The following is a 17,496-nucleotide window of genomic DNA, read 5'->3' on the forward strand; positions in this document are numbered from 1 at the left end:
TATTACCTTTTCAATTTCTTCTTTTGTAATGGGTCTGTTGAGATGTTCAATTTCGGTTTGTGTCATTAAACTGGCATTTTAAAAAATGTTTCTGATTTCAAGTTTTAACGTGAAAGAGTAGAACATTTTCTATTTTGGGGAGTGTTTTTATCCCCCTACTTTAAAAAGAATTAGGTGACCCTTCTGCCTACCTGCTTCCAGTTTGAAACTGATTTATAGGCAGGTGGAGTCTTTGTTGGCTGTGTCCTGACAACTGGGCCTGTCAAAAAAATGGACTTAGGATGATTACCCAGTGCTGCCTCCCTATGAAAATCCCCCAGCTTGGATCCCTCCTCATGACAGAGTATAGCACCAGACTACAGTGAGTTGGCCTACTTTTTCCCATGAACCGTGATACTAAAGCAGCCGCTTGGAGCTCAGTTGGGATTTAACATCTGAGCGGGAAAGGCATCCCAGCTAGGCATCTTCATCTCCAAGGTGATTCCTGACTCTGATGCACATTGAGCAGGACTTCAAAGAGGGGGACCAAATCCCCGGTGTTAATGATGTGAACTTCTAAGATCTTGAACACAGCAAGGCTGTTGAGATCCTGAGGACAGCCTGTGAAATCAGCATGCATGTCTACTTTCCCCCCGCAATTATCATCACCAGGAAAGGACTGTGCACTGGAGTGTTGCAGCCCACAGCCTTCCGTGTAAAATCTCCCTGAACACACTGCCTAGATCCCAAGGCAGCCACGTAGGAAACAATTCTCAGCACTTCCTAGCACGACAGAGTGAGAGGGCAAGGAGACAGGCTCTGAATTAAGCCAGCTAGCCAGCTTTTTACCCAAACTACTAGACTTCTGGCAACACTAGTTTTCTGGGTGAGGCTTAACCCTAAAAGGAGGAGGATGTTTTGATATATGCTAGCAGGTGAGAACTCTGCTTAAAAAGAAGACAACTAAAAAAAGAAGACAACTGATGCTTATTTTAATACCATCAGCTAGGCACTTAGATATAAACCATATTTTTAATAGAGTGTAGTAATTAGGTTTTTTTAAAAGAATCCTAGAGGTCTTCCATCTAATCTGACTAGCCATCTCATCAGAGGTCTCATACATTTCAGAGGCTACAGTGGGATCCTGTTTTACTCCCTACCTCTTATTCTGTCTGAAAAGAAGGAAAATACAATGCTGAGGAAATATTAAAATAATAATAATAATATAATTAGATGGTTACTTTTCTCTATCTCATTGTTGTCAAGTTGGAACCAACTCTTACCTGGCCCTCTACTGAGTTTCTGAGACAGTGAATTGTGTGAGAAGAAATTGCCTTTCTTCCATGGAACTACTGTTGGATTTGAACCACCTGAGAGGAATGACCTTTGAGTCAGCAGCACAACTTCCTACAGACTATGCCACCAGAGCCCCTTGGTGTTTTCTCAGTACAAAATAAGTTGTTTTGTTCTGCCCAAGACAGCTAAGGAGTCTTCCTTTTCGGATCCTTTTGATAGAATATAGTGACCATCCTTATGCCTCCCACCAATGCTTGCAGACGGAGATCCCCGAAGCAGTGTCTCCTTATCCTTGCCTCCTATCTCGGGCCTGTCCCTAGAAAAACTGAGGTTAAAGGGGCACCATCAGCCTAATGGATGTATTTTGTATCCTGTCCCCAGAGCCTGGTCAGCCCCTGTACAGCCGGGCAACACTCCCCAGTCGGCATCAAGACTTCATGGTGCCAGGCCTTAAGGGCCGTAGGAAGTCGGGTGCGACCTCTGCTTTCCAGCTGGGGTGCCCTGAGGGGGGCTTGGTGGGATGTGGGGTGTAGCTAGTGTGCTGGCATGCTTATTGCAGGTGGGGCTTGAGGTGAAGCCTAGGGCCTCTAGACCCAGGCTGATTGGTCAGAAGTGGGGTGCAGCTTGGGACTCAACTCTCCTGGGCGAGGTGCATTAATGTGGGAGAGTGGGTAGTGCTCCTGGCTGGGAATGGCCTGGCCTGGCTTGGTTGGGCAGCCTGAGGGGACTCGGGGCCACTGTGGAAGTCTCTTCCCCTCAGGCCCGAGGGCTGCTGGGAGCCAAGCCAGAGCGAACTTTGAGCTGGTGACAGACTGGTGGCGCTGTGAGCTTGGGACTAGGGCCAGCACAGCTGTTTCCCAACCTCTGCTGACTCTTCCAACTCCTTTTTCTCCTCAGAGCCAAGCAGACACCTGCTCAGGCAGCTCAGTGAGAAAGGTAAACATATGTGAGGGGGCTGGTCAGCCATTCACAGTGTTCTAGCCCTAGAGGATTGTCAAAACAGCATACTCTACTCTGTCCCCTCCCTGAGGAGAAAAGAGCCTGGCAGCAGATACCCACCCCCACCTCGTTTTCTCCAGGGGTACCTTGAGCCAGCTCCTCCTCACACACCCACACTTTATCCTGTCCTCAGAACTTCCTTTGAAAGCCCTGGAGACTGAATGAGGGCCCTGGGCATAGGGGCTCCAGGGAGGCCTTCCTCAGAGAAGTCTGGGCCTCTGTCCTCTGTCAGGAGCCTCAATTCTCCTGCTTATTGTTTTTTTCCCTCTTCTCTCCTCATGTGCTCTGGACCCAATGGTGACACAGGGATGAAGGTAAGGCAGATGGGTGCCATGGGCTGGGTGGGGCCAGTCAAGTACCTGCTATGCTCCAGCCTGTAGAGCTGAATAAGATTTGATCCCCAACCCTGTTGATCCCTCTATACCCTTTTCCTAGAACAGCTCCCCACTGGTGGCCCCCCAGCCTGGAGCCTCTCTGCTCTACCCCTCCCTCTTGTCCAGATGAGACTCCTTGGGGGCAGGAGTCTCACTTCCTGACCAAACCCTGTTCTTGGGCCCCAGCCCTGCTGCCATGAGGCGCTGCTCTTTGCTGACCCCCAGGGGAGACCAGGGGTTGGGTGATTAGAGATGGTTTTCTGTGTGATGTTACCCTACCCTCTACCAAGGGCAGGAGGAGGGGAGGTTGCCCAGGTCAGTCACGAGGGGTCTTGTGCTCTGAACAGCACGCAGGCAGTGCCGGCACGCTCCTGGACTTTGAGCCGCACCCCCGTACCCGGGGCCTGCAGCCAGAGGCGGAAGGGGCTGCCCAGGAGGAGGAAGAGGTGGTGGAGGAGGAGGAGGAGGAGGAGGAGGAGGAGGAGCAGGCCTTTCAGGTCTCTCTGGACGACCTGGCTGGGCATGAAGGCAGCAAGAAGGGAGCCGGGCCGGAGCCCCCAGGCTCAGAGGAGGAGGAGGAGGAGGAGGAGAGCCTGGCAGTGGCGGAGCAGGTAGCCGACTTTGCCAGCTCCCTGCTGGCCGCCCTCCACTGCTGGCACTATCGGGCCAACGCTTTACTTTTCTCCCGGGGCGCTATGGTGAGGTGTCTGTTTGATCTCTCCTCCTCCTTGCATGCTCCCCAGCACGTGCATGCTTGTCGAGAACCCACTCCCCTACCTCCTGCCTAGTCCTTTACTCCTGCCGTCAGCACTCTTAACCCCGTTGCTCGCTGTTAATGCCCTGGTGAGCCCCTGGCATGCTCTGCTCCAGAAATGGATGCTAACCAGTGTACTGCCTGATTGATGAGCATGACTAATGGGTTGGGTGTGGGGAGGGTCAAGTCCACTTGGCCTGGAAGGGAAAGTGGGTTGGACTTTAAGAGACCACACGCCTGCCTGCATCACAGGCCTCCCTGACCAGTTTGGTTCTGGAATGGCTAATTCCAAGGTGGGCTCTCCTCAGAGCAGGTGTGGGCAGAAGAGTTTCCCATTGTCCTGGAAGCTGATGGTGGCCTCTCTTTGCTGTAGGGGAAGGGACGCAGGGAGTGTGAAGGGTCCAAGAGCTACAGAAGGCCAGGCAGCCGGTCTCCAGGAAGTCCTGAGAAGCACATGAGCTTTGAGTCCATCTCTTCTCTGCCAGAGGTGAGCAGCTATGGAACAGCCAACAGGTGGGAGGGAGATGGTACTGATGTACCTGGAACCCAGACCTCCAGGTGTGCAGATGGGATTTCAGGCACAGAAACTCTCATTCCATTAGGTAGCCTGTCACCTGTGGGCTCACAAGTTGGTGATCAGACAGCCCTTTTCTATGAATTAGGAAAAGGTGCCTTCCTCCGGGTTGTTGCAGTCCCCTATTTAAGAGTGCAGGTAGCAGAAGTGACCTAGACTTCAGGCCTCCTTAGCTGAGCCTCTGCTGTGTCCCTAGCATGCCAGACATTTAAAATGCTGTGTGCACCTAGACAAAGAAGTAGAGTATTTCTCTCTATTGGACACCTTCTCAATGCCCAAGTTTTATTCTTCTCTTTTGCTCTCCACCACAGCCTTAGAAAGAAAAGAGATTCTGAGAAGTTGAGTGATTTGTCTGAGGTTAGACTGCTTTGGGATCAGACTTGAGTCTCAGAAGCCCTCTTTCTTTTTCCACTGCCCATGATGCCTGTGGGCTGAGGAGGGCTGAACCTTTCCAAAGATGCAAGGAAAGGTCATGAATCTACAGCTAGACTCCCGGTGGGCCTCACAGCCAGGCTATGCATGAGAAGCCGCACGTGTTCTCTCACCATTATCACTGTACCAATTTAAAATTTTCTAGTTGCTACTTTACACATTTCAAAAGAAGCATGTGAGAGTAATTTTGTCATAGATTTTAGTTGTCCCAATTTCTCCAAAATACTATCATCTTGACTATCCAAAAAAATCAATGACTTTTGATACTTAATATTTAAGTATCAAAAGTCATTGATTTTTTTTTGGATAGGAAACCTTTGAAATCTGCCGTATTTTACCACTAGCAGCAGGCCGCATTCTGGACTGGCCACGTTGCACTTGCTCAGAAGCTGTGTGACTGGTGGCTGCTGTCTCAGGCCATGCAGATCCAGTCCTGGGTCCTGTTGTGCAGCTGCTCAATGAGAATAAGTGGAATCCACTCTGCTTCCTTTAAATGTAGGTTGTTTGCTTTCGTCTTCTCTTCAAAGACCACTGCCTGTGCTGGTCACTTATGGCTCAAATTACCATCAAGGTGGTCAAGAGGGAAACCTCACATTTGCTTCCCTTCTTCCCGTCTGGCTGTGCATATGGCAAGTTGAGCTGTGCTCACAGACTGAGAGGCTGCCTGATGGGAGCCCTCACCCTCTGACAACATTTCAGAGTATGCTTGGCCCTGGTCTTGAAATGAAGGTAGACACCCTACCTCTCATGGTGCTCAGGCCTGTGTTTGAACTCTGATCTGTGTGGGAATCCCTAGGCCTTGAGGGAAACTGTCTCAGCCTTGGACACCAGAAGCTTGTGCCTTGGGAGTACCTGTGAGAGAGGCTCCCTGGAGACCAGTGGGTACCTGACTCTGTGTGTCCTCTTCTTACCCCTGTAATTCCCAGGCAGGCTGCCACTGAGAACAGCCTCTGCCTCATCCATGTATCCTCTTGGGTTTTTGCTTGAAGCTATGGACATGGCCCAGCACCCCAGATGTAGAGTGACAAAGGAACATGATCATGTCCTTTTTTCTGAGGACTTGTCACCCACTTTCGAGTCACAGTCTTTCTGGTTGCTTTACTCCAGAACTAAAGGCCATGCCTTCCCCTCCTCTCCTATATGTCCTATATCTCACATGATCTCTCTCTATTGTGTCCCAGGCTGAGCCAGACCCAGACCCTGGTGCCGAGCAGGAGGTATTCACTGCCATGGAAGGTCCCAGCACCGAGGAAATGCCCTCTGATGCAGAGTCTCCAGAAGTTCCGGAAATACACCCAGAGGTTGACCAGGATCTGCCGGAGATGGACCATGTGGGCGACATGGTGGACTTTGTGGTAGCTGAGAGCACCGAGGACCTCAAGGCCCTGAGCAGTGAGGAGGAAGAGGAGGATATAGCGGCTGCTCAGGACCCCGAGAGCCTCCTCCCGCCCTCTGTGCTGGACCAGGCCGGTGTCATTGCTGAGCGCTTCGTCAGCAGCTTCTCTCGGCGGAGCAGCCTGGCTGTGGAGGATGGCAAGTCCAGCGGCCTCACGTCCCCTCGGCTGGCCAGGCGCAGTAGCAGTGTGCTCAGCCTGGAGGGCAGTGAGAAGGGCCCAGCCCGAAGTGGCAGCATCACAGACTCACTCAGCTCCCAGCTGCCCCCAGATGCGGATGTGAGGAAGGGAGGGCCTGCAGACAGCAGCCCGTCTATCAATGGGACAGAGCCCTCTAGCCCAGGCTGCCCGGTTGACCCTGACTGGACTCGCAGCAAGAAGGAACCGCTGCTCTCCACCCGAGACCGGTTATTGCTGGACAAAATCAAGAGTTATTATGAAAATGCCGAGCACCATGATGCTGGGTTTAGCATCCGACGCCGGGAGAGTCTCTCTTACATCCCCAAAGGGCTGGTGAAAAACTCGGTCTCCAGATTCAATAACCTTCCCCCACCAGACCCAGAACCCGTGGCCCTGCTGGGGCCCAAGAGACAGGCAGGGTCCCAATCGTCTTCATGCGCCCTGTTTGACCTCCCAGGATCAAGCCAGGCAAGCACTGAGAACCCAGTCCCCATCACAGATGCTGAGTTCCGTCCGTCTTTGGAAATTTTGAAGTTGTGGGAGGACATAGAGTCTGCTGTGAGGAGCCCTCCCAAGGGACAAGGCCAGGCCAACGGCTTTGACCTACACGAGCCACTCTTTATCCTGGAGGAGCATGAACTGGGCGCCATCACAGAGGAGTCTGCCATGGCTTCTCCAGAGAGTGTCTCCCCCACAGAGCAGTCGAGCCAGGCCCAGCTGGCCCGGGAGCTGAAGGAGCTGGTGAAGGAGCTGAGTAGCAGTAGTAGCCTCGGGGAGCTGGTGACTCCCCTACACCCCAGCTTTGTGCAGCTCTCCCACATGATGGACAGCCACGTGAATGAGCGAGTCAAGAACAAAGTCTACCAGCTGGCCCGCCAGTATAGCCTTCGGATCAAGAGCAGTAAGCCAGTGATGGCCAGACCACCCCTGTACTGGAAGAAGGCAGCTTCTGAAAGGAATGGGAAGAGTTCTACCATTCCTTGTTTGCAGGAGGAGGCTGGAGAGCCACTGGGTGGCAAAGGTATGACTCGAAGCAGAGAGTAGGCCCTTCCTCAGGTTTAGGGGCAGGGAGGCTCTGGGATTGGGAGGCACTCAGCACCTGGGTGGTAGACCTTTAAAGGAACCTCAGCCTAAGATGAAGCTGGATCCTGAACCACTGAAAGGATGAGGTAAAGTCTTGTGCCATGGTGGTTGGACTGAGTTAGGTCATCTATCCCTGGAGGCCTCCCTGGGCCAGCTCTTCCACTATCTCCCCCAGACCTGCTCACAGCCATGGCCACGTTATTTGTGTGGAGGTGTTGAGCTCTCATCTTCTGCTTTGACATTTGGCCCTCTTTTCACTGCCTTTTCTTCATTCATCCCATTTTGCTTTGATTTTAGTGCCCCAGATAATAGATGAGCTTTTTGTTATGACACATGAGACCTCAACAACCAGCCTGGCCCGCTTGCCCCTCTCTCCCTTGTGACTCAGGCAGCTCTCCTTCCCCACAGGTAAGAGAAGGCCCAAGCTGTCCCTCTTCAATGATGAGCAGATGAATGTCCAGGAGCACTGTCTGCACAAGCCCTGCTCTGCCAGAGAAACCTCCCCATGGCGTTTCACCTCCAGCTCCTTGGCTGCTGGCCCCAAGACCACCTCACCTGGGGTCCAGTCCTCGATCAGAAGCCCCCTCAGTCCCTTCGGCACCAGGACCTTCAACTGGCCTGATGTCCGAGTGCTACGCTCTAAGTATGCCTCTCGTGACGAGGCGCCCACGACCGAGGGCAGCCGGGCTCACCATTTGCCTGTCAACCGTAGCCGTTCAGTGCCCGAGAACATGATGGAGCCACCTCTGTCAGGCAGAGTGAGTCACTGCTGTAGCTTGACCAGCAAGCGGGGACAGGGAGCTGGGGCCACTGCCCAGCCCCAGCCTCCTGGTTCACCACCCCGGGCTCCTGGTTCACCACCCCGGGTTCCTGGTTCACCACCCCAGGCTGGGCTGGATGGAAACGAGGACTTGTATGTAACTGCGGACCTCATCCTGGAGAACCACCAGAGGGTGATTGTCATGGAAAAGGGGCCCGGGCCTGAGGGCCTGGATGAGAAGGGCAATAGTCAGGGCCTGAGCTTGCGGGCTGCTGGGGTGGGACAGGGCCAAAAAGATGTCCAGGAGTCTGGAGACTATCAGCTGAGGGACGAAGGGCCTAGGGAGCCTGTGGACCCAAGCCATCAGGGCAGAGTGAGAAACCTGAGGGAGAAATTCCAGGCCTTGAACTCCATAGGCTGACTGTGACTCTGGGGAGGAGACATGGGAAGAACCTCCAAACTTCCTCATAAATCTGGGGTCTCCCTGACTCATATGAATTCCCACCCAGGGCCTTCGAAAGGATTGTCCTTTTCACTCTCATGAAGAACTTGTCTGTGTCTAGCTGTCCTCAGCACGTGTTCACCCTCATCTGTTGACCTGTGCTATGTACCCTCTGGCACTCCTGGGACTTGGAGCAACTTGCCTGCTCTGAGGCCAGTGTAGCTATGTCCCTTGTATATAATCCTTGGTAAAAAGCCAAATATTTAAGCTCATCTCTTCCAAGGATGAGAAAGACACAGTCCAGTCCAGGCCTCCAGTGTTGGCTGGCCACCACCAGACCAACGGGCCCACCCAGGGGAGACCGTGGCAGGTGGCCTGGGGAGACTTTGCTCTTTAACTGTGCCTTTTCCTGCATCCAGGCAGGAATGAGGCCAATAATTTATTGCTTCCCCTTCTGTGGTTTGTCTGTGCCCCGTGTGTGAGCATGTGCTGCTTCTGTTTATTCCTTTCCTTTTAAGAATGTATTTGACTCCGTTCAGGTACTTTTGAGGGTTGTCTGGCTGGCCCCCTGTGGTTGTCTCTAATGAACACACATTTCATTATTTGCCAATAGTGCAATAACCACTGCTGACCAACCGACCTGTGTGTGGCCTCCTTACTGGGGTCCGGCCGGGGTGCCAGGCTGAGGGAGGCTGGGACATATGAGCTGTCCCTCTGCACACACTCATTTTTCGTTCTTGCTCATGAAGTATAAGACACTAGGATGCTCATACTGGAGGCAGGCATGCGGAAAGCAACTTGTTCTCTAGTTGTTTCCTCAACTGTGGAATGCTTTGTCCACAGCCCTGAGGTCCTCTAGGAGGTATAGAGCCTTTAGCACATTTCTCCAAGTGCCCAAGTTGGATTTTTAAAATTAAAACAAGCTTGGAGAGAAGAACATAAACAACATATTTCTGAAAGGTAGAAATTTCCAATGTCTGCTTTTCCAGTTCCCAGACATCCTAGAAGACAAGGATTCTAAATTTGCACACTAGAAATGTCCTAAGGTGGCAGGCAACATTGGATTTATATCACAGGTACAAATTTCTGGATGGATCGCCAGCCCCCATCCACTTCTCTAAGGGTTATCTGATTCAGAAGTCTCGAGAATCCCTCACTGTTTCTCATTGAGCTTCCTTCCCCTATTCCGTGGTGGACCAGCCTTGATTTGTCCCATTTCTTCCTAGGAGGGGAGGTAGGAATTGGATTCTGAAGACCTCAGGAAATAGAGCTGTCCCACAAATGTTCCCACAATCCCATTGTGTCAGGGGTCCACGGATCACCATCAGAAGATGAGTCCACTGAGTCTCAGAAGGTCAAGAAAAAAAAAAAGAAGGTCAAGACCTGAGGAGAGTGGGGGTCTCTCCCTGCAGAAACGTGACGGGGCCAGCTGACTGGCCTGCGTGTTCAGTGGTCACCTTAGTGACCACTGGAAGAGTGATGGGATGTGACACTGAGCAAAAGCACCAGAGGAGCTAAACTGTTGTTTCCTCATCTACAAATCAAAGGGATGGATTGCTTCTTCTCTGCCTACTTGACTCTGATTCAGACTCTTCAGAGGGTGGGGACTGGAAAGTTGTAGCGAATACCATCCCCTGGTGATCCTTATACAACTATCTAGTAGGATCCAGGAGCGTGGGAGCAGCCAATGGTTCTCATTGGTTCCACATTAGAATCCTTTAGTGGCAAAGAGCTGCAACTACAATCCCAGAGGCGCACGGTTTGAATCCACCAGATGCTCTGCCGGGGAAGGAGGGACAATCTCCTCCTGTACCAGTCAGATCTGATTTGACAGTACACTCACAAAAATAATAAAATAAAAAAAATAATAATAATGAAAATTTAAAAAAAAGAATCCTTTAGGGAACTTTAAAAAGAAATTATTCCCATGCTCCACCCAGACCTGAGGACTCTGGTGGCTGGTGAGGCCTGAGACCACTGACCTGGAGGATCTCTTTCCTGAGCTGTGTAAGGAAACACCTACTTTGCCCAACTAAGTCTGCCCTGCAGCAATCCTCATCTTAAGAATTGTTGAATAGTTGAATAAGTTTTTCCTTGGATAAGGTACGAAGCCTGGGAGCCAGTAGATTCATCCAGTGACTCTCAGGGGCAAATCAGAACGACTGGCTATCACTCTGTACATTATTTTCTCTCTCATTCGTCCCTTTCCTGTGCTCAGCTAGTCCTTGATCAGCTTAAAGGGAAACAAACCCAATCTAGTTGCCCTTGAGTGAGCCCAACTCTGACCACCCTACATATGTCAGGGGAGAACTGCTTCCTCATAACTTTCAGTAACTAGCAGCTGTCAGAAGTAGACTGTCAGGCTTTTCTTCGGAGGCACCTTTGTGGTAGACTCAGACCACCAACCTGAGTGCTCAACCATTTGCACTCCAATGGGCAACAAAACCAGAAACTAAACCCACTGCTGTCAGGCTGATTCCAACCCTCCATTAAGTTTCATGGTAGCAGATCTTTATGGGAGGAGATTACCTGTATTTATCCCCCAGAGCAAGAGCAGCTGGGCCATTAGAACTGATGACCTTTTGGTCACAGCATACCATGTAACACTATGCCACCAGAGCTCCTGAAACAAGGGCTGGTACAATAAGAAACGAGGCATTTAGAGCATTGTTGATTTATTAGAAAAACTAGTAAATGGGTTTCCTCTGGTTGGTGGAAGCACATTTGAGCAGGGGGAGGACGAGGCCCAGCTGGCCCCGGGGCCAGCCCAGATTGCATGGTCTGTGCCCAACAGGGCCACCCTCCTCTCAGCCACCTCCTCCCTGTGTCCTCCCTGAGCATGCTTGTCCAAGGACCACGCCATGTGATCCACTGGCCTCTCCTCTGGATCTCCATCCACTTCCCCTGAATGGTGGGGGGGAGATTCAGGGCCAGCCTAGGGGACCCCAATTGCCCTCCAATAGGAAGGAGGAATGGCGTAGAGGGGAAGATGAGTGTTCCACAGGCCTCCTGTTACAGGTGCTAGTGAGAGTAGGACCAGGGAAGCCCTAGGGCCCTCCACCTCAGCCAGGCAGTCAAGGCCAGGGGACAAAGGGAAGGAGAGAGGGAAGAGGACCGCCTGACCATACCCAGAAGGGACTTCCTCTAAAACTGCCCTGGAGAGGAAGCCTTATTATGCTGGTGCAGATTGGAGTGTGTCAACCTAGGTTGGAAATCTCATTAAAGAAAAGACTGCAGAGTAGAAAATGTAAAGGGGAAAGAAACCTTCCCAGGATATGGGAGCTTAGCCCCAGGGTAGAACGGGGTTGCCCACAACCTGCTGTTTCAGTCTAGTTGCTCGAATGTCTTGGGGCCTGTAGATGTGGAGGGATGTCTGGGAGCTGGATAGTGGGTCACATGCAGCTGGCTGCCCTTGCCCATTGGGGACCTGGGTGGTGAGAACCTAGCTTTTCACCGGGACCTTTTCTTCCTTGAGTGTGTGGAGTTTCCTGCTGAAGTCTCTCACTTCAAGTGCCACTTTGGCCCACATGGAAGGGAAGGGTGGCTCTTTGTCTCTTGGATCCCCAATGACTAACCTAGGGAAATAGTCGAGGGAGGTGTTTGCCACCATCTGCTCTTCAGCAAGAGAAATGCTCTCTTCCACAGAGCGGGACATGTCCTGCCATGTACCATGCTTCCTCGCTGCCCCATTGCTTTGGTTTCCCCAGGTATAAAAAGAGGCTGGTGAATGGTACACGCTAGGTTCCATGTGGATGTGAAGAGAGCGGCAGGGTTAGATGCACTGAGGCCAATTAAGACCCTGGTTACAGAGGTGGGAGCACCTGATCCTGGGGAAAATCAGGCTCCATCAGATCCTGTCTTTCCTCCTGTAGTTCTTGTGTGCTGAAGTTGGCTTCAGCCTGACATGTCAGACCACAGGGTGGTGGTGATCTCTGAGCTGTGCCTGTGCTGATATGCACAAGCTAGGGGTTCTTGAGATGGCTCACCTTTGCCCTGTGGCTTCTGCCTGAGCTGCACCCACTCTCCACCAGATCCTCTCAGGGTGTCTAAGGCTCCTTCCCATGGGGAAGGTCGTGGACACAGCAAACATAGGCCCCTTCCTTTCGGGTTTCCAGACCAGGGACCTTTATGGTCTCTGGTGAAGATACCTATTAATCTCAGTTTGAGCAGTGTTTTGGACCCAACCGCAGATAAAATGTTGGGCTGGAGCTATATTGCTGTCAGAGTGGAGTGGTGGGGATAGTTGTGGAATAGTGGTCTCTCCAGCAGTGTCTCAGCAGCATGAAGGGTAGTCCTGGTGCTGTAGTTTGCAGAGCTCTTGTAGGGTGTGCTTGGCATAGTGGCAGGGAGGGGAAATATTTGGTGACCTCTGTACCCCAAGATCCCCAAGAAACAAGGCTAGGACCTTCCGGAGAACCTGATCAGGGGTATCACACCATCATGGTGTGGGTCCTGGCATCTGTCTTGTGATGCCATCTACATTTGCCATCATGTTTGCCACCCAAGGTCATAGATAAGCTTTGCTGCCCATTCAGCCAATACTCTAAAGAGGGTATAGCTGCAGACAAGACACAAATGGGCATTTGACTTTGGGGTGCTTTACTCCAGGTGCCTGGAAGACAGGCCTGGGGATCTGCTTCTGAAAGGCCACAGCCTTAAAAATTCTATGAAGTAGGGTTCTATTCCACACACATGGGCTCACCAGGAGTCAGAATCGGGAGCCAATGACTCCAGGTAGTGGAACGTCCATCTTTTATCTATGTACGGTTTCCCTCAGGGGCCTTATGTCTAAGTTGTGTATTGCTGGTTTCTGAGACTAGGAGTTGGGCGAGGGTCGGGAGTTGAGAGGCAGAGCCTTAGGTAGTGTCAGGACCTATCTGTCCTCCCTTCAGGTCTAAGGGCCCTAAGCTCTCCCCACCGTGTTAAAAGAGGGACGGTTTGAGAGCTTTCTGATCTCCCTCTCGCCACCAAAGGGTGCTGAGGCAGCAGTTTGCTCCTTGCAGTCAGGACCCAAGGACATGGGGGGTACACTTTTAGTTGGAGGAAGGGATGTGGGTGGGTGGCCCCTGAGGTGAGAGTTCCAGTTCTTAGGAAGTTCCATGGGGGAAAAGGCTGGTGTCACCCAAGGCCTTGTCTTCTGTTCTGACCCCTCAGCCTCCCAACAGCTCCTGGACCGGAGTGAGGGCTCTGTGGGCCCACCCAAAGGTTCCTTCCCCAAGCCTCATGGGGCAGGTCAGACATTTCCAGTGTCCTCTTTCCTCTCTCATTCCCTGGCTGTGTCTAGCGGGGAGGTGGCCCCAACAAGACTTGCTCTACGAGTGGGCAGCATTTGAGGAACCCCATCAGCCTCCTTCTTCGAGCTATTTTAAGGGGACTCAGGAGGGCTGGCGCCCCTCCACTCTGGAGGAGGGCTGGGGAGAGGAGGCCTTGTGCCTCACAGAACCGTCTCCTGCCCCCAGGCCCGGAGGCTCCGAGCAGCTGGGAGCCCCTCTCCGCTGGGGGCCGAGCTGCGGCGGGCGAGGGGTGGAGGCAGGCGCTGGGGGCAGGGGCAGAGGGCCCGGGCCGGGCGGGCAAAGGCAGCGATTGCAGTGCAGAAGGGGGCCCGGGGCCCCGGCCGGCCCGGAGACAGCAGGCAGGCGGCGGCGGCCGGGGCGGAGCGGCGGCGACGGAGCACGAGGGCGGTGCGCCCCCGCGTCCCCGGCTCAGCCCGGCGCTCCCCGGCCCCACCGTGGGCCGCCGCGGCCCTGCTACTTCTTTTTGGGGAAGAAGCTGAATCTCTTCTCTTTGTCTTTCTTGCCAAGGCTGACGTCGGTGCCGGCGATGGAGGGGAGGGGCAGGCTCTGCGCCTTGACGCGGATACTCTGGGACTCGTTGATGGCGGTGCTCACGCCCTGCAGCCAGGACAGCATCTCCTCCTGCAGGGTGGGAGGGTCAGGGGGAGTCGGAGGGCCGGCGCCCCAGCCCACAGCCCTCTAGGGCCCCGCCAAGGCTGCCCCTGCGAGGGAAAAGCGACTTGGGTGTCTCTTCCCGCCCCTCGGTCTAGTCTAGGCAGGCCCTGCACTTACCTCATCCTTGCCATGGAAGAGCCACTCGCTGCCATTACTCAGCCTAGAAGGACAAAGGGGTTCTGTCATGCGCCCTTTCTGGAGGCCTTTCCCTGAGGCAGGGCGGAGAGAACCTTCCCAGGCCGCACCTTCTAATAGGAAAGGCAAAAATCTGCACCCTTCCCAGAGGCATCCCACAAATGCCAAATCAAACCACTGATTCTGAGGGTTCGAGGTGCAGGGAAGGGTCAGTGAAGAGGAGGGAGCTCACCTCAGTTTGAAGACATGCTTCTTTTTCTTATAGTTGGCAGCAATCTCGCAGATGGCGTGTCTGAGAGCCAGGGGTTCCTCTCCATGATAGGGTACCCCGAGGGCCAAGTTCTTGGCATCTTTGTAGAAAGTCAACTCGCTATTCCTGAGCACACAGTATAGATTGTTCCAAGACCTTCGAAGAAGCAGACAGCAGGTCAACCACGTACCTGACAGACATTAGTTGCTGTCCAGTTAATTCTAACTCATGGTGACTCCATGTGTGTGAGAGAACAGCTGAGCTCCATAGTGTTTTTAGTGGCTGACTTTTCAGCTATATGCTATCCTATTCTAGATCAACCTTTTTATTGTTGTACCTTAAAATACTGAAGCCATTATCCACAATTGATATCTGATGATCATTCTTGTGCATAAGATTTCAAACATAACACTGATTAATACCTTAGGACACAGTTTGAGAAGTAAAATTATTGAGTCTAAGGCCAATGCAGTTTCCCTTTTCAAAGCATTTTCTCATCATTAGCATATTTGATTTCCATTATGAAACTCTGAAGTTAATTGAGCAGGGTTTTGTTTACTGTTCTTTTTTATTTTGCTAGAAAATATACTGGGCACTTTTTAAAGCAGCACATTTGTGCAAATCAAGGCATATTTGATGGGAACAGCATGCTCATAAACTAATGTGTAGGTTACTGGGCTTCTTTGCTAAAAAGGAAGTGTATTATTGCATTTTCACAGTAACAAACACTGAGAAACATTAAGCTTTTCTGCCTAATCCGTCTCCTCCCTTTTGAGGGCAGAAAGGTGAAGTGGGCACATGGGGAGGATGTACTTAATGGAAAGTCAAAGAGAGAGACTGACTAGATACAGCTGCCTGCAGAACCATTTTAAGAAGCTGTGATTTCTGACTCCTAGTGAGGAGGTCATCTTCCCTTTCCCACTCATTACCTTCTTGAGCTTCTAACCCCAAGCAGCAACTGCATCTTTCCCTCTGGAAAATAGAAACCTCAATACCACAAGGTTGTTGTAAAGATCTAGTCAGCTGCTATATACAGGAAGCCCCTAACATAACATCTGACATTTACGAACTCTTTTCCAATTAATTCACTCTAACTCACAGAGACCACAGATGGGGTTTCTGAGGCTGTAAATTCTTTACAACAGGAGACTGCACCTCTTTCTCCAACTGAGCAACTGGTGGGTTCAAACTGTTGACCTTTCAGTTGGTTACATAACACACTATACCACCAGAGCTCCCTGGCTTATAATATGTGCTCAATAAATGTTAGTCCCTTCTTCCTGGTGGCTTCCCTATATGGGAGTAAAACTCTTTTAGGGTAGTTGGATCTCCAAGTTGTTCAAAGAATTGGAAATCACTCTGGTCTGTCTGCCATGACAACCTTTGTCCTACCAGTTGACACTGGGAATATGACCTCAGTCTCTTGAAGCTGCCCCATTTCCTTGGGACCCTGGTCTGCTGCCTGCAGGAAAAAGCCTTTAGGAACTCGGGGCAGAAGCAGGCCTGGATAGACTGAACCCAAGGGCCTGACTGTCTCAAGAATTGGGTCCTAGATTCTGCATGAAAGCACTGGAAGGAATCTCCAGGAAGTGTCTCTTCAACTTCCCTCTCCTCAACACTATTCCGCAGCTGAAGAAAAAACTGAGGAGACTGGTTAAATAAAAAAGGAGACTTGATCAAGAATATGTGTTTAATGTCAACTCTACACCAAGGATGGAAGGAGGAGTGGCATTCACTTCCGTAATAGCTTGCCTCGGGAAACCCTATGAACCTGGAGAGAGGATGAGAGACATCCAAGTGTTGAGGACTCTCCACCACCACCACCAAGGAACCATACTGTCACCATCCCATTTCATAAATAGGGAAAACAACTTCGAGGCCATGTAACTTGCACAAGGTCATAGAGTTCTAACTCAGGACTAGAAATAAAAATTAACCTTTCCTACTCCAAGTCACACCTAGACAGCCCAGGAGTGCCTGGGAGCTCTCGCAGACCAGAGGCAGAGGGTACTCTCCCCCTTCAACCCAGAGCCTATATTCTGAGGGTGGAGGTGTTCCCAGGAGCTACCCAGCCCTCCTCACCTGACAGCCCCCGCACCATACCTGTTAGATGCCTTCTTGTTGGGCCCCTCCAGGTCGTGCTTGCGACCCAGGTAGCCCTCCATTTGCACACTGTGTCCATGATCCCGCTGGGCTGGCAGGGTCATAGGCTCGTCGCCCTCACTCAAAGGTGTGTCCAGGACCTTAAAGATGGGCTCGGTTGCCGGCCCGTCATCCCCAAGGGATTTCTCCTCCTGGCGTTCTTGTTGCCCTGGCAGTGGTGGTGGCTGCAGGTCCTGAGTCCATGACGTCTCTCCTTCCTCCTGCTCAGGGCACATGGGAAGAGCACATCTCACTGGGGGACCAGGGCCAGGTGTTTTCAGCAGAGCTGGGGAATCAGCAGCGTTCTCAAGGGCCTGTCTTGGCCCCCATCTGATTTGGTTCCTTAATACTTTCCATCCCGTCTGCTCTGGTTCTGCCAAGAACTGCTATGAGTTCTCACCCCGGCCTGTTTCCTCAGACACTGCCCATGCTCTGGCCCCATCTGTACTCAACTTGTCCTTCAGAGATCGAATGGTTGGCTTCCTCTCTCTTCCTACATAACATACAACAGTGGGATCTTACAGAAGGGGAAGGAACCTGAATAACTGTCATTATCTTATTACTAGTTATCAGTTGGTGTCAGGCTGTTTCCAGCAACTGGTTGCCCCATGTGTGTCAGAGTAGAAATGTGCTCCATAGGGTTTTTAATGATAGGTGTGTTTTTTTTTGGGGGGGGGGTTGGGGGAGGGGGATAGGTTGCCAGGCTTCTCTTCCAAAGTGTCTCTGTGTAGACTCAAACCTTTCAGTGAGTTAG

General features: G+C 51.9%; 2 protein-coding genes and 1 pseudogene across 2 annotated transcripts in view; 2 read left to right on the plus strand and 1 right to left on the minus strand.

Moving 5' to 3' along the window:
- Nucleotides 1-1,845, plus strand: part of LOC102861066 — a 5,149-nt pseudogene extending 3,304 nt beyond the window's left edge.
- Nucleotides 1-8,246, plus strand: part of PLEKHG3 (pleckstrin homology domain containing, family G (with RhoGef domain) member 3) — an 18,329-nt gene extending 10,083 nt beyond the window's left edge. The window contains exons 10-14 of the mRNA XM_006891831.1: nt 2,173-2,219; nt 2,577-2,588; nt 3,776-3,889; nt 5,590-7,003; nt 7,474-8,246. Of these exons, the coding sequence (XP_006891893.1) occupies nt 2,173-2,219; nt 2,577-2,588; nt 3,776-3,889; nt 5,590-7,003; nt 7,474-8,246 (2,360 nt within the window). The remainder of the gene's footprint in view (nt 1-2,172; nt 2,220-2,576; nt 2,589-3,775; nt 3,890-5,589; nt 7,004-7,473) is intronic.
- A 5,768-nt stretch (nt 8,247-14,014) lies between these two features.
- Nucleotides 14,015-17,496, minus strand: part of SPTB (spectrin, beta, erythrocytic) — an 89,902-nt gene continuing 86,420 nt past the window's right edge. The window contains exons 32-35 of the mRNA XM_006891804.1: nt 16,704-16,963; nt 14,583-14,756; nt 14,333-14,375; nt 14,015-14,182 (exon numbers count right to left, since the gene is read on the minus strand). Coding sequence (XP_006891866.1) covers nt 14,015-14,182; nt 14,333-14,375; nt 14,583-14,756; nt 16,704-16,963 — 645 coding nt within the window. The remainder of the gene's footprint in view (nt 14,183-14,332; nt 14,376-14,582; nt 14,757-16,703; nt 16,964-17,496) is intronic.

Source organism: Elephantulus edwardii, unplaced genomic scaffold (assembly GCF_000299155.1).
Source record: "Elephantulus edwardii isolate Elephantulus edwardi_28Jun2011 unplaced genomic scaffold, EleEdw1.0 scaffold00104, whole genome shotgun sequence".
NCBI lineage: Eukaryota > Metazoa > Chordata > Mammalia > Macroscelidea > Macroscelididae > Elephantulus > Elephantulus edwardii.